We start from the raw sequence: 24,943 nt of genomic DNA on the forward strand, positions 1-24,943 counted from the left end.
TGGTAGTGTAGCATCTAAAATGCTAAATGTATTATTTGTATCATCTAGTAAACAAAACAACAGTCATTCAATTATATGTATTCTAATAAAGTACATTGAAAAAATACAGGGCATCCCAATAAAACGCTGCCATAGTATTTTAACACATTCAGTTAAATTAAGACCCTCTGTTTAATAAACCAGATGCCTTGTTACACATTTGCTAAAAATGTTGAGCAAATGATTTTTTGTTTAATTTTCCTGCCAGGCTGTGGATCTGAGCTTCCAGAAAGCCTTTTATTCTGTTTGCATTCTGTTTATCCTCATTTAATTGTATACCTTTCATTGCATAAAATGTACAATATGAAAATGAACAGATTGAATTGGGTACACATACATTTACCTGATTCCCATTAAGCTTTGTTAGATTTACTGCTTTACATATCTGCTGTTTCCCACATTTTCTTCCTACAAAATTTGTAACAATCATTATAATATGAATCTGCAACTGAGAACAAGGCCTTGTTATTATTTTTGTGCATTCAAATTATATATAGCAAATGTGTATTTCTACCTTGTACTTTCTCAATCTCTTTATAACTGTACAGTTTTCACCAAGCTGCAGAATGGCAGATTTGATCAGCAACCTGGTTGGAGTCATCACCATTCTCTGCACACCTCTGCAACTGTAATCACTGCCCCCCCCCTCCTGTCATATAAACATGAGCTGACCCTGTGTTGCTAGAAAACCTCTGTTGGTTCACATCTGCATAAGCGAGGAAGGAGGGGGGAGTAGGAAGGAGAGTTGTGAGAGCAGTGTGCAGATAATGATGATGACTCAATACCGTTTGCTGCCAGGGGACCAAGAATAGTAGAGTGAATAGAACCAGTAATGATAATTATAAAAACAAATTGGGAATTAGTATTAAACAGCATATGAGAACTTGTTGTTAGGTGAAAATGTTAAATCCTGATGACAGGTTTGCTTTAATAAAATGTATGGATGTTTCCAGTCTTTAACAATGCAGCTTTTATATAGTGGATAAAATAAGAAAGAAAAATGAAATTATATAGTCCTGTTATATTTGCAAAAAAAGGGATTCACAAAAAAACAATGTGTTCTCTTTTATTTTACTTTTATTATGCAGTCATAATGTTTGCAATAATAATTATGTATTGTTCATGTAATAATAAGTCCTACTGGCTTGGATACAATATAACATGAAAAAGAAATGAAAAAATCAAAGTATTCAATGCATAAAAAATGATTCCTTAAATAGGAACAGATAAGTTTGTAGGCAGTTTTTAGACATGGGAAATGTCATGCTCTTCCAGTTTTGCACTTTGGGTCTGCGAGAGAAGGCAACAATATCAGTCTCTCAAAAATTTCACATTAGAATAAATTTCATAAGGCATCATTGCTCCAGTGCTGCTTCACATAAACACAAACAGTGCTGAGGGCATGTTATGGATGGCTGCTTTTGCTTATGCAATCCAAAAATAGATCATCTGCCATATCCATCTCTTCAAGATTAAAGTCTTGTTCCTGAGTTAATTGGTCAGTGTCCTCATCTGATGTGGAGGGACGTGTCAGGATGATCCGGGGTATCTTAATAAAAGTGTAAGAAAGATAAATGTGTTAATTTGTTTTGCAACATATTTAGGTTTGATCGCCCCCTTAAAGGGGTAATCCCACAAAGACAAGATTCTTAAAGGGATAACAAAATAACACATTCTCTAATTCACTGTTATTAACAAAAATACAGAATTTCACAAATATAAGTCCAACATGTCTCTGTCAGTCCTGGTGTGCACAATTTTGGTTGGCTCTAGATCCAACCGTAAATCTTCTAACTATGGTCGGATTCTTGTGAAGAATAGTTTCTCTTGTCTGTGCGCTGCAGATTTCTCTGCCTCCTGCCAACCTGCATTATAAGACCAATTTAGACACACTACAGACACAGGCACTTCCTTCTGACAAGAAGCATGCAGAAACCTACCCTTAAAGGGACTGATCTGACAAGCTCTGGGCAGCGCTGCAGAATCTGTTGGCACTAAATAAATAAAGGAATTATTATTATTCCAAGCCACAGTCAAGATAAAATCTTTATCCAAGGGGAGGGAGGGATACCAGAGCTGACTGTGTGTGTGTTATAGATGAGATAGCAGAATGTTTCAGGCTGTCATGGCAACCAATTGTTGTTCCCCGATGACGTAATGGGGATTTACTATCAAAAACAAGATAGTGCCGCCCACACGCCACTGCAATTTTACTTTGGCTTTCATCACTTGCTTTTACCACTAAAATGGACCACTCCTTCTTTCTCAACACAACATGCTCCTTAGCAAAGGTGAGTCAAATGAGTCTAAGTGAGTCTAGTTTCAGTTACTTTGGAATTGCACATCATTTTTGCAAAGTCAGTGAAAACTAGAAAGTAGGGCTGTCAATTAAATGGGGTTTGTCAAATAATTAATGTAATTAGCATCAGGTGCCAACTTCACACCAAAAACTAACACATATCTGAAAATGTTCCATATTTTTTCATTTACAAATATCCAAATTACATTTTATATTATTTGTTTTATGTTCACATAGGACTACACAATGACCATGACATTTAGGATATATATATAGATTTTTGGCATTAGATCAAGAGATTCATCCATTCTTCAGTAATATACAATGCAATACTGACTGTAAGCCTGACAGGCAAAGATGGCAGCCCCTAAGTCCGTGATGAAACCCCAGGTAGCCATGAGGTCAGACCATGAGGCCTGCAGATCAGTAACCACAATATAGTATAGTATACAATATGTTCATGCTGCAGAATTGTGGCACAGACACAATTTTGGCGCATTACGGACAGAATTTTGGCGCACAGTCAAATTAAGCACTGTCCCCATTTGATGCACATTTTTCTGTCTTGTCGGACACAGTGCAGCAGCAACACAAAACTGGCACAGACACTTTATAAATACATGTGCAAGCAGTTTGTACATTTTTTTCTAGTGCAAAGTCATAAAACTGGCGCAAACACTTTAACATATGTGGGCCATTATATCATATTACCTCACCCTTCATATTACCTAATATCACTGAACATATGACCTTGCATATTACCTCTTATATCACTTCATATATTACCTCTTAACCTTATACTCATTGCCTATATTAACCAGTCACTATACTGGCCACTTGATTCATGACAATATGTTGTCATGCCTGGATCTACCGATGCCATTATAGAATGCTGGAGACACGGCTGACATATTGTATGTTTACTTACATTACTATGGTTACCAGTTGTCCTCCGGATCGCTGTCTATTACTGTGCATGTGCAGATCGGTTCTCTTTGCAGCTGTGTCTACATCCTAGTACAGAAACGTGAACCCTTCAGACAGGAGCTACGGGCCATACGTGTTGTTTACTTCACAGTGAGCAAGCGCGGGTCCCGATAACAGGAATTACAAACAGAATGCGCGTCAATATTGCTGCCCCGAGAGTAATTTTTACATTCATTATGATAATTTGTTGATGTTTATTGAACTCCACCCCCCTTATGGACTGATTGGGCTACTACCACCTGGGTACAAATATAAGAGAAGCTGCTACATGTCATTCCACTTAGTCTGTATTTTGAGAAAGGGTCTGTGACAAGAAACGGGTGAATAGGGCTTCTCTACATGGTTCTTATTATTTTTAGCTGTATTATTCATTGTTTTAAATACTGAATAATAAAATTATCTTTTGGACACAATTTTTGCATCCTGTGGATCATATCTTTGTCGCCCCAAAGTAGTGCTCTATTTTTCTCTGTATGCATATATTTATTTACCGGCGCCATTTCGGCTGTTTGGGTTTTGAGCATTTGGGTGCTGCTTCAGTGATCCTAAGGGAGCTAGTGTCTACATATCTTTAAGAACTTGGCTGTTTCTCCAGATTAAAATCATCATCTGGACCCCGGGATGCGATTTTAATCTTAATTACCAAGAATTAACCAGGTGAGTGCACAGTGGTTAATACCGTTGGACCACCACTACAAAACAATATCACCTGAGACACTGCCCTCTGTGTTTCCCGTTTATGTATTTCATATTTATTCCATCAGAGAGGACATGTACTACTCAGCCTTACTTCCCATCTATTCCTCCACATGCTTATACCTCCTCGCTAATTAGCACTATTTAGACCAGGTCTTTTTTGACACCCTCTTTACAATGCACCAGCTCAGTTTTTAGGTGTACATGTGCAATCTCTACTTCATGATCCCACTTGACACACAGAGAGAGGACTAAGAATTAGAAACCAATGTGGACTGATTTCTAGGAGTGGCTTGGATAGTTCGATGAATAAGGTTTTATTTGCAGATGAAATGTGCATGAGACTGAGTGGATTTGGGACCTTTTGACTAAAAATGAAAAACTATCACAGTCAAATTTCTTGTAAGATATCTTTTACCACTGGGGATAGTAAGTTGCACTATATAAATTTGTCTTCAATCTGGAGTAAGCAGAACAAAGTGAAATACAGATTGATTTGCCAAAAACCCACACATTTTGAGACATTATGAAGACAGAAAACTTTTGGAATTACCCCAGTGATACAAAATCACCTCCTAGTGCAATGGTGGCGAACCTACGGCACGGGTGCCAGAGGTGGCACTCAAAGCCCTTTCTGTGGGCACTCAGACCATCACTCCAGGACAGAGTTCACCAAATAAATTGACACTTCATTGACTGTTTGGAACTGGGGGAAAAGTTAAAAGGTGTTGACAGAACTGCAATATCTTTAGAGGTTCTCATTCTGGACCCACAATTCTTCCACTACAGAGAGAAGCTACAACGAGAGTCTGATTTTACTCTCCTTCTTTCAACTGTATGGGTGGCCTCAGGGGGCCGATATGATTGAAAGATGTGGAAGAACAGGTAGCAATAAGTTACTTCTTAAAATGCAATGTTGGCACTTCATGGTAAATAAGTGGATTTTGGTTGTAGTTTGGGCACTCTGTCTCCAAAAGGTTCGCCATCACTGTCCTAGTGTATTCATTCCTGCTTCTAACCAATCCTAAACTGAAAACAATTCAGACAAACAACTACTTAGTGCAATCCATTATACCCCATTTAATTCAATATGTGTCCTCAAAGTGAGCCATCGAGCTCTCATTCTTTACAACCCTGTATTATCCACACCTGTGGGGAAGAATAGCAACCTAGTAAAAATAAGCTCTTTTGTAAAACTCCATTTCAAAAGTTATTAGCTATGTTTCTATTAATATATGCAGTTTACTGCCATTCCCATATGTTCCTTTATTTACTTTTGGTAAAATGAACTAAGCTAACTGCAGTCGTATTATATTTTTACAGCAAAGCCATGAGCTTCCTATGCTCATGTATCTGGAAAAAAAAATATCTTCCTTCTACTATTTAGAAAAGAGTGGCCCCTAGTGGTGTATAGTTCAACATCTCCAAAGACCTGGTTGAAATGTATTTCTTAATACCATGTATGAGCTATTACTACATTACTTGTCATTTAGTATTTCACATACTAATGAATACACAATTTCTTAAGATAAGATATTTGGATATAATAATGTTTTTACAAATGGAGACATAACTACCTTACTTAGCCCGAATCAGAATAGTGTGCCCTATCTTCCTCCAGTGCCTTGCCTCCCTTCTGCTATACTTCTTTAATAAAGCGGTGGGCCACTTTACCTCAAGTTTTTTGCAATGTGTGTGTTAGTATGAGGGGCAGGATATTAGTTAATTTACTAACATTCATATATTAATATTGCTTCTCAAATTTGATATGTAAAGTGAAGCCTCCAGTCTTTTACCTCATCAGCCAGACATTCCTGTCCATAAAATGGCTGCCGATGAAAGTTCATGTGATCTTTAACTGTCCATGACCAACCGCCAGTTAGAGATCACATGACCCTCCTTCTGCAGCCATTTTATAGTCAGAAATCTCTGGCTAATGAGGTAAAAGACAGGAGGCTTCACTTCACATATCAAGAAAGTGAAGCAAAACTATTACTAAATGTATATTGGTAAATCACATAATATCCTGCTCCACTGACTTACACACACATAAAAATTATGAGGTATGTGGCCAACCCCTTTAAGCCATCCCTCTACTCATGTATTCTGCTTCTCCTCCAATACATATGCCATAAATATCTGATAGAGGCAGCTGCAATTGCTACCATCTCAAAGCTTTTACGGGACTATAAAATAGCCTCAGTTGTTGACTTTCAAGCTTTGGCTTCTTTAGCAACAATTGTTGGCCTGGTTTCTAATATAAAGATATCCATTTTAGGCAATGAACCAAGTGTAACAGCTGGGATTGAGAGTGTCTAGCATATTACTTCTCCTTCATCATTGGGCATTTTGCTAAAAGGAAATTTACCAGAATATTCAAACCTTATTAACTACTAACGCTGCTGGGTTGATATATGTAACCATGCTACTGGGATCTACTTAGCCATTAGTGGTTAACAAGTTTAAACATGCCGCTATATTTACTTTAAAAGAGTCAGGATCGATCATATACAACAGTTATGATATCTGATATTAAGTAGGTGGATTTTTAACCTTCCTAGTGTGAGGATTCAGGGGTAGCGGACGATGACGTAAGCCGATACCTGGGAGTGGAGTCTAAGGGGCAACCGGTTTTCACCAAAGCCCGCCGCAAAGCGGCTTGGACTTGCTACGGCGTGGTACCACCAGGTCACTTCACAGGCACGACTTTGTCCGTAGAGAGTCATCAGGCAGAACGGTGGTTGGGGACAGGCAGGAAGTTGAGACAGCACAGGATCAATGTCAAAGGCAAAGCAAGAGGTCATGGCAGGCAGAGGAGGAGTGAGGTCAGGTACAGAACCAAGGTCACAATGGGAAAACACAATATCAGCGCAGGGCTTAGGAAACAAGCTCAATGGCAATGAGACACAAAAATCCAGCAGGGGTCACAGGAAGAGGCTGGCCATGTATAGGTTGTCAGGTGGCCAGCGCTGGCCCTTTAAATTTCAGACAGACAGCGTGCATGCCCTAGGAGGCAGGGTCTTGTGCGCCATCCATCCGAAGGCTAGCCTCTTCCTGTGACCGGGCCGTCCTAACCTCTTCCTTTGCCACAGGAAGCGGGGTCATGCACGATGAGCGAGGAGATTGTCGCTAGAGCATGGGTAGGTAAGTGAAGCTGCTGGTGTGAGGGGGAACAGGGAAGCACATGGGTGTGCCTGCTACCCGGAATATCAGTTGCAGGGGCACCTGTGACACCTGGAGCTAGCACTGCTCAATTTACATAAATCTGTATACATCCTAAATTATGATAATGGCAGTGATTAAAAAATGGAAACACTTTGGTGGGCACAAGTGCAAAATATTCCATAAGTAAGTCATAGATTTGTGCCCACCTTTTGAAATTTGCATCCATCTCTAAAATGAAGTCCCATTGCTGTCTGCAGACTTTCAGTTCGCACTGCTGGGGTAGGGAATACAGACATTCTGCAATGATTGGGCTCTTACCTAAACAGCATAAAATTGAGCCACAGTGTTTTTGAAACTCCAAAGGCTAAAAGGGTATTTCCACAAAGACAATATGTACTCAGGATAACAAAGTAGCACATTCTCTAATTCATTGTTATTAACAAAAAAGCAGCATTTCACAGATAGAACTCCAACCTGTTTCCGTTAGTCCTGGTCTTCACAGTTGACCCAAGACACAACCCTGAAACTTCTGACTTCTTGGATTTCTTTGTGTGATCATGCAGATGAGATTTCTGTCTGTCTCTGCTCTGAGCCTGTAGCACGGAGCCTGTAGCACGGAGCTCAGAGACACTCACTGATTATTTCCTGCCAGGAGATTGTGAGCAGAGAAAGAGGGTGCAAACTACAAGCTACAAGGAGATAAGTGATCCGGGGAAAGGGGGAGGCAGGCATATATCTGTGAGATGTAGCAGTATAACTGTGTAAAAGTCTGTCAGCCTCTGTCTGTCAATTCTCTGTGTTACTCATGCATCTCTGAACTGTCTCATCTCTTTCTATATGTCAGTGTGTTAGTACAATGTCAGAAGGCAGATTAAAGTGCATATACACCTTGTACCCTGTTAATCTAGCCACATTTTCACTCCACAAAACTAGACCCCACTGGGTCATAATGTGTCTGCTTAGAGCATCCCTGCCTACACCCTGGCATTTTGCACTGAGCAGCTGAGGGAGAGATAGGGGCTAAAACAGCAATAAAACCGAATAAATTGTAAAGTAAGAGGTTAAAATAATCTTTATTGTGTCAACATCACTAGGGTATTGAAATGTTAGAATTTTCTTTAGTGGGAAAACCCCTTTAATCAGAATGAGTTAAAAAATATCAGTACCTTATATAGACCTTACCAATCGCTAACTTGAAAAATTATTTATGCAACAATATCCTTACTGACATTTGCCGCATCCCAAAATGTCAGATCTATCAAAATATAGGTTATTCCCGCCTTTTAATCCCATGAAATCAGCAACCAAATGTTCAAAACACCACATTTTCGCCACTTTTCAACATATAAAAAATGTTTTATAAAAAGTGGTCAAAAGGCCGTACAGTTCCCAAAATGGCAGCAATGAAAATTTCATCTCATTTTGCAAAAAATGACAGCACACACAGCTCCATTCACCGAAGTATGAAATAGAAGATGGTAAAATTAAGATTTTTTTATTGTACAGAAGGTTTGAATCTTTTTAAATGAATTGGGGTTCATTTACTAAGGGCCCCGCAGGCCGCACTTTCTTCGGACATCCCGATGATTTCCGCCACTGGGACAGGGATGTAAAAGGGGTTTTTGGCGCACGCAATCGGATTTTGGCACAATCGCGCTGGATCTCAAGCGACACAAATGGGGGGGGGGGCAGGCCGCCAGACGATCTGACCGATCCGGAAAAAAAAGCGAGATTTAACTTACAAATTGTGTTGCAAGCCATGCACTTACATGCACCAGGAAGAAGAAGGTGAACTCCGGCGGACCTGAGTGGGGAGCGACATGCAGGATATCGCGCGCGCAATCTTCCTGAATCGTGGCAGAGTTCATCTTCGTCGGACAGTCGGGATCGGGAACGTGCAGGACGGGGTATGTAAATGTGCCACAATATTACAACCTATATAAATTTAATATCCCTTTGATCGTACCAACCCAAAGAATAGAGAGGACATGTCATTTGGGGCACACAGTGAAAGCCATAAAATGCAAGGCCATAAATGCATTTTTCATCAATTTCACTCCATTTGGAAAAAAAGCTCTCACACAGCTCTTTACATGGACAACTAAGCAAGTTATAGATTTTTGAATGTGGGGCGAGAAAAATAAAAATTCAAAAATCAAAATAGGGCCTTGGCGGAAAGCAGTTAATCCGACGACTCAAGTTTCATTATCTTCACTGAGGCATCAAACTCCCTGTGTTAGTTTATTTGCTTGCTATAAAACCTCATGGTACCAAAACTTTACAAAACCCAGCAGTCCACAGAAGTAAAAGTGATTCCTCACAGGATATTCTGCCAGTTTGGTAAATTTCTACTATTGTACATACTATCAGAACATCCAATGAGACCTGCCATTCTGTAACACAATCATCTAGCCATCACACTTTGTCCTTTGTCAAATCTTTACGCTTATCCATTTTTCTTCACTGTTTAGTTGTTTCCTATTGTAGCCCATCCTTGACAGCTGCCACTGTAACAAGATAATCAATGTTTTTATAGTACTCAACTTGTCAGTAGTTTTAACATTATTGCGAATCCAGGTACATATCTACCACAAAAACATACACTTAGGAAAGATGCAGTAAATAGGATTTAAATCAACTTTAATACTTTTAGTCTGCAGCCTCTTTCTCATAATTTGTGACTTTGTGAGTCACTCTATTACATTGCCATTTGAGTTAGAATATGTGTTAAGATACTGCATAATAACATGTGATAAAAAGAAATAAAGTTTACCCATGGAAAGGCTTGAGTATGCTTATTCCAGGATAGTATTTGTGTTTCCAAAAAGCAAACCATGAACCCAGAACACAACTTTCATTTTTAAAGGAAATCAAAAGTATAGCCAATTCTATGTGAAATATTTATATTTTATTGTCTCTGGGGGTTCTTTATGAAAAGTCGATGTAAATAGTTAAGGGGAAATATATTACCTCATGGGAGAGGTTGAATGCATGTATTAAACGTTCTGTTTTCTTTGGTTTTCATTTGAAAATCTGTAGTCATGTATGTATGGGAAAATTATGCTTTTCCAAAAATTGAAAAGGGTCCTGAAGTTTGATTACCGTAATCATACTTATAGACAAAATAATTGCCTAATGTCTCTAGGCTTAAAAACTATCATCAGTTATTCAATACAAAAACCAAGGGTTTATTGGTCTTTAAATATGGGTTCTATGGAATGAGGCAAACAATACAACCTCTTTTTTTCCAGGTGTCTCTCTATTCTTGTCTAAGGACTGTGTGTAGTAATTCTGCTCTGCTATATTCATTTAAATGGAGCTCACCAACAACACCATCCGAGACCGGAATTGCAGGAGCACCCATGTCCCTCCGTGTGCTCCCGGAGCCCAGCGGAACTTACCTCTCCTGGCTCCAGTGGCAGTCTCTCTGGCTCCCACGGCTCAGCGCACGCTTCCCCGCCTCCTAGGGTGTGCGCCGGCTTGCAAAGCCAATAATTAGCCTGCTCTTCCTGTGACTCTTGCTGGATCTTTAAGCCATCCCCTGGAGAGAAAGCCCTCCTGTCTATCCTGCGTTCCTGTGTATCCTGCTGTCCCATGTGCCAGTCCGTTCCTGTGTTCCTGATCCGTGTGCCAATCCGTTCCTGTGTTCCTGATCTGTGTGCCAGTCCTTTCCTGTGTTCCTGACCATGTGCCAATCCGTTGCTGTGCTCCTGATCTGTGTGCCAGCTCCTGCGATTCCTGACATGAGTCCTAGTATGCCTCCCTGTGCTGTTCACCCAGGTTACAGACTGTTCCCTGCATTACTACCTTGGCAGCCACCGTGGGCTAGTCGCACCTGTGGAACGACCTGGTGGTACACCGCCGCAGCAAAACCATCTCACTTTTCAGCAGGCTCTGGTGAAGACAAGGTGCCACTTAGACTCCGGTCCCAGGTGTCGGCTAGTACCATCTCCCGCTGTGGTCCAGAGGGTCCACAGACTACCTGTCCTGACACACCTCACAATCCTCCCAATCTAAATATGGATTTCATTTTTTTGGCTTTTTAGGCACGTAGTTTGAGTGACCAGTTTGCATCATAAATATGCAATATTTAAAAATAAATTTAGAAAAGAAACAAAAATGTAAAAAAAATCATCTTAATTGACCACCCTACATGTTTCCCTAAATATTGTGGATTAGCACCTGGAATTACTGTATATACTGGCGTATAAGACTACTTTTTAACCCCTTAAAATAATGGCTACAGTGGGGGGTCGTCTTATACGCCGGATATACGGGGGCCGCACTGTGTGAGGTGTTTTTTTTCCCCGTCAGCGCGTAGAGAGCTGCTTCCTGGGACCGCCGCGCATGCGTGGCAGTCCGCCTCTCACAGTCATTAGAAGAGGCTTAGTACGCGCTGACGGGGCGGCGCGCTGTATGCTAATGCAGCCGCCCTGTCACAGCGGTCGGCGTCACAGAGCTGGGGGTCACAGGCGGCACTTACAGAAGCATGTCGGATCTTCATTAATATCGCAGCTTACAGTTATGATCACCAGGCACTTGCTCTCTTGTTTGTTTTGCAAAGTTTTAAGCAGACTTTTTTTTTATTTGGGAGAGGGGTAGTCTTATACAGTGAGTATATACCAAATTCTATATTTTTAGGGCAGAAGTTGGGGGTCGTCTTATACGCCCAGTCGTCTTATACGCCGGCATACACGGTAATCTCTTCCTATAACTAATGTTGGTGACCACTTTGAAATTACTGAATCTGGTATACAGAACTTTTCAATAAAGGTCGATACACATAGGGCATAAATGCAGCGGACTTTACGTAAAGAATTGCATGTAAAAAATATTTGCTGACTAATACAGTATCTTGACAATATCAATGGGATAAAGATATCATGCAGAATGTTTTCTCACACAAAAGCTACATAGTTAAATAGTATGGTTTGAAGAAATACATATGTCCATCAAGTTCAACCAAGTAAGGGAAGGGGTGTAAGAGAACGTAATTCTATACAGGCGGTCCCCTACTTAAGAACACTCGACTTACATACGACCCTAGTTACAAACGGACCTCAGGATATTGGTTATTTATTGTACTTTAGCCTTAGGCTACAATGATCAGCTGTAACAGTTATGAAATGTGTCTGTAATGAAGCTTTAGTGTTAATATTGATTCTTATGACAACCCAACATTTTTAAAATCCAATTGTCACAGAGGCCAAAAAAGTTCTGTCTGGGATTACAATGATAAAATATACAGTTTCGACTTACATACAAATTCATCTTAAGAACAAACCTACAGACCCTATCTTGTATGTAACCCGGGGACTGCCTGTATTATAACAACCAATGTTCTTTAAGAAATCTTGAGGTATAATCCGTACATCCAGGGACCTTATACACTTTTATTTTATTGAGCTTAGATTGGAGCATGTCTACATTCAGCCAGTCTAGTTCTCTTTTATTGTATTAACAGAGCTAAAAGGCCAGACAAGTATTCCACCTTCTCTTGGTCAACAGTTACCACTCCCCCAATTTCAGTACCTAGGAAACATACTTTTTCTGGTCTATTTTTTCTATTCATTTAGGATTTGTTTTGCTATCTTTGGCCACTTGTTTTTTATTTAGAATTTTAGATGATTTTATTTCCTCCAGATTTTGGTAATTGTTTTGTAATTATTAAAGGCTTTAGATGACCATCAGATTTATATTTTTGTATTGTCTCTTTTTATCTTTTAATGCCCTTTTAACTGTAGCTTTAAGCCATGCCATGTATGATCTACATGGGGTATATAGGGATAAATAGATTTGAATGTCTCCTGTTTGACATAAGTGTCATCATGTGACAGTATCTTATTACAGTTTATATTCTGTAGTGCAGCCCTAAATTTTGGGAAATTGTCCTTTGTAAATTTCATGTTTTGCTTTTACAGTTAGTATTTGCTTTTTACAGTTATAGAGAAAATAATAATGTTATGAATGTTGTTCCCAAAGATTTCCTGGACACTGACATTTTGGACAATTTCTACAATCCATCTTCTTGTGGGATCTTCTACAAACTGTCCCATAAAATTATCCTGCAAAAAGTTGATAAAATGTCTCCCCTTTACAGATGAAGAAGAACCCTGACCCCAATTAATATTTGGGAAGTGAAAGTCTCCCATGAACACTACTCCCCATCCTGTGCAGCCCACTCTGTTTATGTAGGTGAGCCTCTATTTCCCTAGTTATATTGGGGGGAGATCTGTAGATTATGCCAAAAATATTTTTTTCAAAGCTCTTCAGGCTTTGGATTTCAACTCCCAAAGTTTCAGCCTCCTCACACTCTTCATTGCTTATTGATTCATTCCCCAGCAAGGATCTTCTTCCTCAGCAGCCCCTCTTCCATTCAGGTGTCAGTTATCTGCCGAAAACAGATTGTACCCCAATGAAAAGTCAGCCCAGTGACCCCAGGGAGATGATGGCATATGAGGCTGTGGTCACACATGATGTTAAGGGTGAGGTCACATGTTGCGATTTGATTGCGTTTTAATTGCATTTTGAAACACATTGCAACAGGTGAGGAGAGGTGATTTGCCTAATTACATTACTGTTAATTAGGCAAATAGCCTCTCCTCCGCTGTTGTAATGCATTTCAAAACACAATTAAAACTCAACATTTCACTACACCATTAGAAGTAACCAATAAATGTAAGTGCAAAATTTATGAATTTTCCAAAAAAAACAGGTTACTATGCAAAATTTTAAACATTTAAAGCATGTAAAATTATTCCAATGTACATGTTAAAACATGGTTTATGAAAAAAAAAAAAAAACCTTCCTTAGCACCTGCCCTGGACCAGGTGCAATTTGTGCCTAAAAAGTGGCAAAAATAAGCAGGATAATCTGGAAACTAAAAATACATAAGGCACACTGAACAAGGTGCAGACCTAGGTACTTGAAAAACAATAGCAAACGTTGCAGTGAAAAGTCGCAAAAACAACAAAAATGACAAGATTTGACTAGCGGAAATTTAAAGAGGTCCTTTACCACTTCACACATGTGGAGATGAGCATACCATTCTGTAGGGGCTGTTACACAGATTCATGGGCTTTAGATTTTCTTCCCAGTCCATATGGTTATCAAGATAGTGTTCTCAGTACACAGAACACAGCTAACAGGAGTGCAAAATGAAGAAGAGAAGGAGATAGATGCTGCCAACGAAGGAGCTATAGCCTCCTAGGCAATCTGCATATTGTACAGCATTAGCCACTTAGGCAGCTTACATGTTATATAGCAGTATCCACCTGTATACCTGCATGTAATATAGCAGTAACCACACAGGCAACAAGCTTGTCCTATAGCAATAGCCACCTAGCCAACCTACATGTTGTATAGCAGTAGCCACCTAGGTAATATGAATGTTATATTGCAGTAGCCATCTGAGCAACCTCCATGTTATTCTTATACTATAAGTGCATTGACAAATCACCATGCCTTTAGCACTAACAGTATTATGAAGTTACAATAAAAGTACTGAAAGATGGTGCACACAAAACGAAGTTGGGTTGAAGTTGCTACTAAGGTAATCATGAATTTTCACATTAGGTGCCTGGCCAGAAGCTGAGACACATTGAAGAGGAGCTCTCTCTTCATCAACCACGTGAATACTAAAATTAGCAGCTTAACAAACCTGTTGAAGAGAAATAGGCGTATATTGACCCACTGAAGAATTATGTGGATGGTCCCAAAACTGATGAATTATGATATAGGTGCTTTGGGTGACTTCTAAGTCAAAATTAATTAAGACACCAATACTATTCATATTATAACCATCCCAGCAAAAAACTCTACCCATGCATCCTCTGTCAGACATAGACAGCTCTATACATAATAGCAGTTAATAGCACTGCCTGCATTCCTCATAAGGGTGGTGGGTGGTATCCATAAATAACTTGGGGAAGAGTAAAATGCTGCTATATAATTTTGCTGGGCGACTGGACAAAAATTATAAGGGATGAGCACAGCATATAAGTAAGTGAAGTATAGTGGAACCACTATTACAGTATCGTCTGCTGAGGAGGCACCATTACCATATTATCTACTGTAGGAGAACAATTAGTTTTATTCTATTGGGGCATAATCTCATGGTAATCTCTAGGGAGCAAGAGAACAATATTAAGTTTGGGTTAATCTGGAAGACATGATGATGAAATGATGAACCTAAGGTTTCTTTTTAGCAACATTGGAAAAAAAGTAGCTGAAAGATATACTAACACAGCAGGCCAGGTAGTAGAAAAGAGTGAAATAGAACTCCTCCAATCAAACATTTCCAATCTGTGAGTAACCAGACTAACAGTAAGTCCACAGTTATTCAGCATCCCTTCTGTGCTGTTACATGCCTTTGTTATTTCTCCTATGAGGGTGTCCTACATGGAGACTTTTTGTAATTCAATTAACCTTTAGAGCTACAGCACCAGTACAAAACATACATGAAGTCCCATACAATTTAGCAGACCATTGCTATTGCTAAATGCACCCGTGTGCCCCCTCTTGCCAGCAGCCTCACTTACTTAGCCGCGTTCCAGCAACGGTCACTTCGCTTCAGTGCTTGCTCCGGCTGTCTGCAATTTAAAGGGCCGGCGTACCACTAATTGGCTCTGGCCACCTGACAACCTATAAATGCTCAACCTATAAATGCTCAACCTCTTCCTGTGACCCCTACCTGATCTTTGTGCTTCTATGCCTAAGAGAAAGAATTTGTTTCAAGCAATTTGCTGCCTGTCTCAACCTCCTGCCTGTCCCCGACCACGAGTTTGCCTTACGATTCTGTACTACGCCTTGGCCGCCATTGTGGACAAAGTCGTGCCTGTGGACAACGTGCTGGTACCACGCCGCAACAAGTTCAACCTGCTTTCTGGCGGGCTCTGGTGAAAACCGGGTACCACTTAGACACCGTTCCAAAGTGTCGGCTTACGTCATGGTCCGCGATGGTACAGAGGATCTCTGGTGCAATTTATATGTACAAAGTTTGTTTCTATCTAGTGTTATATTTATACACTAAGCTTGGTTCTGGTGCAATATTTATACTACAACATAGTTGAGGTGCAGTATTTATGGTATGAGTATTGTTCTGGTGCTTTATTTTTGGTATGAACTTGTTTCTAGTGCTCTATTGATTTACTGAAACTAAGTTCTTGTGCTTTACATTTTAATAAAAGCATGGTCCTGGTTTTATTAATGCAGTGGGCTTGCGTTATTTAGCGATTTCATTTATTAATATTATTGTACTAATTATCTACTATTATCTACTATTGAACTAAGCTCAGTTCAAATACCGCTTGAATGTACTGAGTTCAGTTCTGGTGCTGTATTTATGTAATGAGCTTGTTCTGACTCTGCATTCATACACTGAACTTTGTTCTTCTTCTGGTAAGGAGACAGGAAGAAAGAATGTAAATGAATTGAGGAGCCAGAAAGTTTACATAACCTTATGTCTCTTGAGCCCTGTCTAGGCATAGCACAATGTTTCTGTTAATTATGGTTATTTATTTTAGAAACATTGTGAACAATAAAAGAACGGTTGATGTTAGACAAGGTAATCATATACTACACCTGATATATCATCCAGCATCAAAAAGATAAAATCTGGTACAGTATAAGACTATGCAGTATAAGGCTATCTGTACAAATTTGTATGGTCTTTTGTTAGAAACCTTTAATAAATGTGCCACAACAGGGCGGATTTATAAAAAGCGTTTCAAAGTGAGTTAGACGGACAGACTCTTGTTTATGAATGTCTAGTTGTACTTTGCACCTAATATTACTTAGTACAATGTCAGCAAATCCTATAAAGTTAGTAACAGAAAATCCTCATATGAATAATCCATATAAAGCAGCATTTAGGGGTAAAGGGGAATAAATGGTTAAAACTTAACTTTTATTCTAGTCATCACATAAGATAAACCCATATATGTACAAAGTGCAAAAAAAAGCAAGAAACTCATTGGAGTGAATTGCTGTGCGGAAGTGTACAATCCAAGATCATACATAATGTATTGATATCTGGTGGGACAACATGCCATCAAATAAACATATAGTCATCTCCTACTGTCATTCAGACGTCACATAGAAAAGCAGGGTATGAGGGGTATCCAGAACTGTACTGTCCCTACGAAGAAATTCATTAGCTCCTGCTCTTACAAGGGCAGTCCACAACTGTCCTTATCTCAAAAGACGCATGCCCCCTGTGAGCGCGACCTTCCCTGACGCTTCACCTACACTAAAAAACAAAAGCAATAAGATGCCCCCACAGGGTGACATATCCTGTATTGAAGTGTTTACACAGCTAGTTTGCGCAGATTTAAAACAACTCAAACCAACTAACACTGTGCACAATTGTACCAGGGAAGAAATATTAGCACTTCGTGATTTGGAAAAAGATAGAGTGATCACGATAAAACCTTTGGACAAGGGGGGGGGGACATTGTAATAATGGACACACCCAAATATGCCCAAATGTGTAAATCTGTACTATGGGACAGGACAGGTTATGAAATATTAAGTCATGATCCAACTACTGACTATATATCCGAACTCAAAACAATTCTCACGGAGGCAAGAACACTTAGATTGATTAGTGATGACAAATTGGACTTTTTGACCCCCACTACGCCGATGATGGCAACATTTTATTGCCTTCCCAAAGTGCATAAGGGGTTAACACCCCTAAAGGGAAGACCCATAGTGTCGGGTGTAAACTCAATTTGCCAAAACGTGGGCATCTATATCGATCAGGTGCTACGCCCTTTTGTTCTCTCACTACCATCTTATTTGAGAGACACTGCCGACCTGCTAAGTCATCTAGTGGGACTGACGGTGGAACCAAATACGCTACTGGGGAGTATTGACGTGGAGGCCTTGTACTCCTCCATCCCACATGATAAAGGGTTGGAGGCAGTGGAATTCTTCCTGTCCTCTAGAGGCACCCAATACCAGGCACATAACAGGTTAATTCAGGACCTGTTACACTTTACCCTGACCAGGAATATCTTCCTGTTCGACGGCCGGATTTACCACCAGCTCAGGGGCATAGCTATGGGGAGCCCTTGTGCTCCCTCATATGCTAATTTGCTCCTGGGCTGGTGGGAGGCCACACGGGTATTCGGAGAGGATCCACCAGAGGGCATTGAACATGTGGAATTGTTCCTTCATTATATAGATGACATTTTCATTCTGTGGAATGGAGGGGCTGAAGTGTTTGATAGGTTTGTCAGAAATCCATGATACCAGTTTCCCATTCTTGGATGTACTAATCACGAAATCACATGATGGCTCACTACATTCATCGATCTACCGAAAACCTACGGCAACGAATTCGCTGCTAAGATGGGATAGCCATGACCCACTCCCGTTACGTAAGGGCATCCCAAAGGGGCAGTATCTGCTATTACGCCGGAACTGCAGCTCAAACAGCGAATTACGGCAGCAAGCAGGAGACCTAAGACAGAGATTTCTCGACCGGGGTTACCCTGATGGGATACTGAGAGAGGCCTATCAGAGTAGCCTAAAAAAGAACCGAATAGAGTTACTACATAGCCCACCCAAAGAGAAAGAACTACACAACAAAATGAGGGTGATAGCTACTTTTGATAACGTGTCTAAAGAGGCCCGTAAGATCTTGGAAAAACACTGGCCGATACTACTGATGGATAAAAATCTAAAATATATTGTAGGCCCAGCCCCATCTATAACCTTCCGAAAAACTCCCTCCATCGCATAGTGAACAGCCACTATGTGCCTCTTAAACCAGAAGGGACATGGCTGGATAGACGTGTAACCGGGAGTTTCAGATGTGGGGGGTGCATTGCTTGTCCATACATTCAGACAGGCAAAACATTTACAGGTAACGTTACAGGTATGAGCTACAACATAAGAGATTACATTAACTGCAAAAGTACCGGAGTAATCTACAAGGTTACCTGCAGATGTGGCCTGAAGTATATTGGCAAGACGTTTAGAGAATTGCGTAGAAGGCGCGGGGAACACTTGGGGGACATTACACACAAGAGGGACAAACCCATTTCCAATCACGTCTGGACTTATCATAAAGGGGATGCGGCAGTCCTCCGATTCATGGGAATCGATAGAGTCCCATATCTTGAACGCGGAGGTGATTGGGATAAAATGATCCTTCAGAGAAAGGCAAAGTGGATCTATAAACTTGATACCACTCTGCCTAAGGGCCTGAATGACCAACTTATTTTTACACCCTTTCTCTAATAGGGGTGATTATCAGGTCCTTTCATCCTCCCTCTATACATCCCCGCACACGACCCCTAACACTAGGGTCCTTTGCAGCAATATGTCTTAACATTATCAATTACCAAAATACTACGTGCTGACATGATGGCACACAGTCCTTGGCGAGCGCAATGACCAAGTATATGTTTTGGTACTGATTACACACATGCGACGGCACACGCTTTCCTAGTGTATATTGATCAAACATATGCCATGGCATTGATTACGCATGTGCAATGGCACACTGCGGTTTTTTGTGCATGGATTAAGCACATGTCCTGGCAAATGCGCTGTATGGTACTATATTGGCTGTACTCAGGCCACTCAGTATTTACCTGTGTTTAAGACTAATTGCGGCCACTGCAGTTTACTGGCCACACTCAGATCCTGTTCTATTTACTTACATTTAGGATTAGCTGTGGCTATCAAGAGCCCAGAGCCTGCTTCTTAACTGCCACAATAAACTTTGATACCTTCCAGTGGTAGACGCACCCACAGGGGGTTGGGCACACAAGCGTCTCTATGGAGACGCGTTCACGCGATCTTCCTTGTCATATCCACGCATGCGCACTCTATCCTGGGTACGAACCTGACAGTTTACAATTCGGTCCGCCGTATCTTTTACAGCGGACCGCACACAACCATAGGATCTTTCCCTAGGGTAGGTGTGCCCAATGAGAAACTACAGGAGGCGGGGTTTCAAATTTAAAGAGACGGAAGTGCCTTCTATCTGGCGCAAATTGCCAGTCAGCCTGCACAACGTGTCTCCTAGTCCACCACTAGGACTGGAGACTAGCAGGGCATCCTTTGTCCATAGCTTTAGCTAACAGTGGAGCTAGCTTTGCTTCAACCAACAGCGGAGCTACCGTAATGTTTGCATGCCATTAGTTGCTCAATCACGCCAAGCCAGGAGTAGGGATGGCGTCTTTGATTTATACCAGATTCCCTCTGAAGAGTCAAGGTGACGAAATGCGTCAGGGAAGGTGGCGCTCGCAGGGGGCATGCGTCTTTTGAGATAAGGACAGTTGTGGACTGCCCTTGTAAGGGCGGGAGCTAAGGGGTTTCTTCATAGGGACAGTACAGTTCTGGATACCCCTCGTACCCTGCTTTTCTATGTAACGTCTGAATAACGGTAGGAGATGACTATATGTTTATTTGATGGCATGTCTCCCACCAGATGTCCATACGTTATGTATGATCTTGGATTGTACACTTCCGCACAGCAATTCACTCCAATGAGTTTCTTGCTTTTTTTTGCACTTACATATATGGTTTTATCTTATGTAATATTACTTAGTGGATAAAAGTCATAAAGTTTTTGTCTACAGTTTTTTGCCGACGACACACCCATTTATTTAATCCACGCCCTTTTGGTGCACCAGTCGCTGAGGTGTCTCATATTTATCAAAAGGTTTTTGGCATAAGATGGCTTTTGGCATAAGACAATTCTGTCTTAGTTTGTTAAATCTGCCCCATTGCATTAGTAAACAACATTTGCATGTTTTACAGTTTAATAACTGTAGGGGTATTTTTTCCAGTTTGTAGAAGCTGATGGGAGGGCCCCAAAATGTATTCCTGGTTGAACCCAAGGTACCCCAGTCCAACACTGGAAATAAGACCAAATCCTTTTATACTAGGACCCAGTTAGAGAATTTGGAGTAAATTGTCACACAAGAGACCAAGCACCTCCCAAAACAAATCAAGATAATGCTGAGTAGTGAATATGCTGCTATTTCTCCGATGTGCTGCCCCCTTCTCACTGTAAGAAGTGGGTAAAACTGTCATCCAATTAAACTACAGAAAGTTTGAAACACAGCCAGAAAAGTTTTCTGATTGACTTACGGGAAAGAGGATTCCCCTTTTGAAGAAGTGGCTCCATTAATGGCCCTGCATAACTCTGCAGAAAAATGTTATCTTCTCCTACCAAAGTGATAACCACTATAAATAACCCTTTGACCCCCGTTAGGACTTATGGCAGCGAATCCCATCACAAAGTTGGTTGTCACCTTCAGAAGCATTTCCTAAAGTTGACCTCCCTAACCTTTCAACATCAAAATGATGGTCTCATATACACCATCTACCTACTTAAGAGGACTTTTGTGCGCTTAAGGTAGGCTATAACATGCTTAGGCTAGCATGGTGTTAAATGGCTCCACATTCTACATTATCAGTGTCAATATAAGAGTCAGTGAGAATCCAAAAACAGCAGCTAGAAGTTTGTGATGACCATTCTTAACATCATCATTAATTGTATTGGGTTGATCACTTACAGAGCCTACGAAAGTGGACAGGTCCTTATAACATATGTTTTTAGCCATCCCTGGAAGTCCTGGAAGTTTTCCTTTTCCCTCCCGGAAATATTTGCATATGACTGGAAATTATGATTATTAATTATGTCACCTTGAGATTCAGAGAGCTTTAATCCAGTTCTATCAGTAATTGTTTTGACTCACTGTGACTCACCCGGAAAACAAAATCATAAATCAAAGTACATGCTGAAGTCACAACTAGAAGTATGCATAATGCCAACCCAGATATACAAAAGAGTAGTCATAAAACAGGTCAAATGCAGAAAACTAGTCACTAGTCAGAGAACAGTCTTCACACTTCCAGGATCAGAACAAAATGAATGGGATCTCTGCTAGGTACTGGAGATTATTTATGCAGCAACAAGTTTGCTGAGAGGAAGTTAAACTACAGCAATCAGAGCATAACTACTATGATTCCCACCCAGGACCGGTGCCAGCACTGGGCATACCTGGGCAAGTGCCAGGGACCAGAGCTGCTGGGGGGCCCACATAAGGCTGTACATAAGAAATCCATTTGGGGAGGGGGTTTTATCTAATGAATCCATAGAGTGTGAGGGGGGCTCATATAAAATAGACATGAGGGGAATGTTTGGTATGATAAACTATGGAATATTTTAGGGAACAGGAGACTGTTTTAGTTTCTGAATTTTTAATATTGCCACATGAGTTTACTGCAAAGAGCCTACTGAGTAGTCAACCCTGTTCCCACCTACATCATATCTCCTGGCCTACATTGTGTATATACAATTGATGGGCTGAGCTTAAAAATCTACTTACTTTCAGCCTCTCAATCTATTGAGACCAATGCACTTGACAAGTAAAACCTGAGTTAAACAGTTCAGGACCAGAGTACCTTCAGGACCTTTTTATAATGCAGGGATACACAACCTTTATTGGTCACATTGTTATACCACTTAGTTTCCAGGGACTGGACACAAGAAATCAGCATCCAACATGCACAAGCAACCTCAATGCAGTATAAAATGCTTCTCCAGAAAGTATAACTACCACAGTGCATCAAAGGAGAGGCCCCGAAAGCAGACAAATACTGGTAAACCCCAGAGAACACTAATTCCAAAAACCACAAAGACACCACAGCAGATAAACACTGGAGACTGCAGAGAACAATAATTTTGAAGACTGCAAGTAGACTAATACCCCAGAACAGACGACTTCTGGAGACCCCCAGAGCAGACTAATAATTCCAAAGACCCCCAGAGCAGACTACAAATAATGGAGAGCCCAGAGCAGACAGACGATACTGGAGAAACCACAGCAGATTAACACTGGAGACTGCAGAGAACACTAATTCTGAAGACTGCAGAGTAGATAAATACGAGAGTCCCTTAGAGATGACTTATACTGGGGACAATTAGAGAAGACTATAAAAATACTGGAGATCCCAGAGCTGACTAATACAGAAGACACAAAAGCAGACTAATACTGAAGATCCAAGAGCAGACTAATACTCAAGGCTCCCAGATAAGACTAATATTAGAGACACCCATATCAGACAAATACAGGAGACACAGAGCAGAAAAACACTGGAGACCCAAAAGCAGGCTAATAATACTGGAGACCCCATCCCTCGTGACCCCAGCAGAAAAATACTAGAGTCCATCAGAACAGGCAATAATAATACTGGAGACCCCAGAACAGACTAATACTGGAGACCCCCAGAGAAGATGGCTAATAACGGAAACCCCAAAGCAGGCATCTAATACTGAAGATCCCAGAGCATACAGTTTATATCGAAGACCTCAGGGAATATTAACTTATACCAGCGATCCCACAGCAGACCCCCAGTGTAAAAGAATTTAATAATAACTTTTTTCTCCCAGTTCCTCTTTTCCCCCTGCTTCACAATGCACTTTCTTTTTAAATAAATGCCTCAATGTACTGTATCGACATTGTTGAGAGTAGGCAAAGAAAACACTTCTGAATAATTTGAAAGACCGATGAGATCACACAGAAAATTGTTATTTCTTTTACCTTTCCTCATGACTGTGATAAATATAATAAATAACCTTCATTGTTTCTGTTGCACACCAAAATAAATAGAAACAACACACATAGGCCCAGAGTTGTCAAACTGGCTATGCCAATTTTCTGGGGCATTTTTCACATAAATACATATGCAAACTGCTTGCACATATATATGTACTTTTTGCACCAGTTTTGTGTCGCGGCTGCACTGTGTCCACTGCAAAAAAAACACAGCACCTAAAGCGGTGTTCCAGTGCGTATTCATGCCACACGCCACTTTTATATTGAAAGTCCGTTAACTAAGAGCACAAAATGAAACTGACGCACTCAGTTTAAGCGCTGTAGGCACGTATGCCAGATAATGAAAGACTGTGCGCTGGTCTTCAATAATCTGGAACACTCTGCACAAATAAATCTGGGTCGTTAATTTACAATACCGGCATTAATATTACAATACCTTAAGTGGGGCTTGGGAGTGAGGAGTAGAATTTGTTGACGTTGCAGAGAGTCTGTCATCTTCCAGAGGGACACTACTAACTGACAGCAAGTTCTGTTGATTCTCTTTGCTCTTGAGCGATATTTTCAGTTTTTTATCTTTATTGTTTTCTAGGGAGATTGTTCTTTGGCATATTCCATCCTGTATGCCATTTTGTGTTTCCGAGAAGCTGCCAGTAGATTTTGACATTGACTCCTAGAATTGTTCAGAGAAAAATACTCTAGAAGGAAATATAACTTTTCACAAATGAACTGTTGTTTGTAATGTTTTGTCTTTTAACATCTGTTTTTGCTCTTAATTGTTCAAAGCTCAGATTTATTTCTATGCTATCAAAGGTACAACATAATAAAAGTATAACACTGATGGTTATAATCGAAATTAAATACAGATTTCCCATGCAGATTTTCACCATTGATGTCTGTTAAACTTCTAAACACTATCATTGAAGTTTGTGATAGTTGAAAAATCTCATGCACTGTACAATCTGCAGATTTTTTCCAAAGGGAAACCTACATGTGGTATCTGGTCCAAATGTTCTTTAAAAGAAACTTGTCAGCAGAAAAAAACAAATAACCTAGTATATAATAACTCTCAACTTCCATGAAATTTTTTACAACCTATTTACATCTCATACCTTAACATGGGACGGTGACATTAACTTGCTCTGTAAGCTGCTTGGCAACATACTGGTAAGGG

General features: G+C 40.4%; 1 protein-coding gene and 1 long non-coding RNA gene across 6 annotated transcripts in view; one reads left to right on the plus strand and one right to left on the minus strand.

The window, feature by feature from the left end:
* Positions 1-1,138: 1,138 nt before the first annotated feature.
* Positions 1,139-24,943, minus strand: part of LRRC1 (leucine rich repeat containing 1) — a 165,119-nt gene continuing 141,314 nt past the window's right edge. For 2 of the 4 annotated variants that reach the window (XM_072142280.1, XM_072142283.1), the window contains exons 16-18: positions 24,209-24,442; positions 1,980-2,033; positions 1,140-1,588 (exon numbers count right to left, since the gene is read on the minus strand). In XM_072142280.1, coding sequence (XP_071998381.1) covers positions 1,445-1,588; positions 1,980-2,033; positions 24,209-24,442 — 432 coding nt within the window. In that variant the 3' untranslated portion in view covers positions 1,140-1,444. Of the gene's footprint in view, positions 1,589-1,979; positions 2,034-24,208; positions 24,443-24,943 lie in introns of all 4 variants that reach the window. The other 2 variants (XM_072142281.1, XM_072142282.1) reach the window with 2 other exon arrangements.
* Positions 2,172-24,498, plus strand: LOC140121985 (uncharacterized). 2 transcript variants are annotated; one of them, XR_011854232.1, is made up of 3 exons: positions 2,172-2,330; positions 13,287-13,377; positions 15,394-15,488. It is a non-coding gene; the product is annotated as an uncharacterized lncRNA (long non-coding RNA). The 2 variants fall into 2 exon arrangements; XR_011854233.1 differs by lacking the exons at positions 13,287-13,377; positions 15,394-15,488 and adding an exon at positions 24,362-24,498.

The sequence above is a fragment of the Engystomops pustulosus genome, chromosome 3 (assembly GCF_040894005.1).
Source record: "Engystomops pustulosus chromosome 3, aEngPut4.maternal, whole genome shotgun sequence".
Classification (NCBI taxonomy): Eukaryota; Metazoa; Chordata; class Amphibia; order Anura; family Leptodactylidae; genus Engystomops; species Engystomops pustulosus.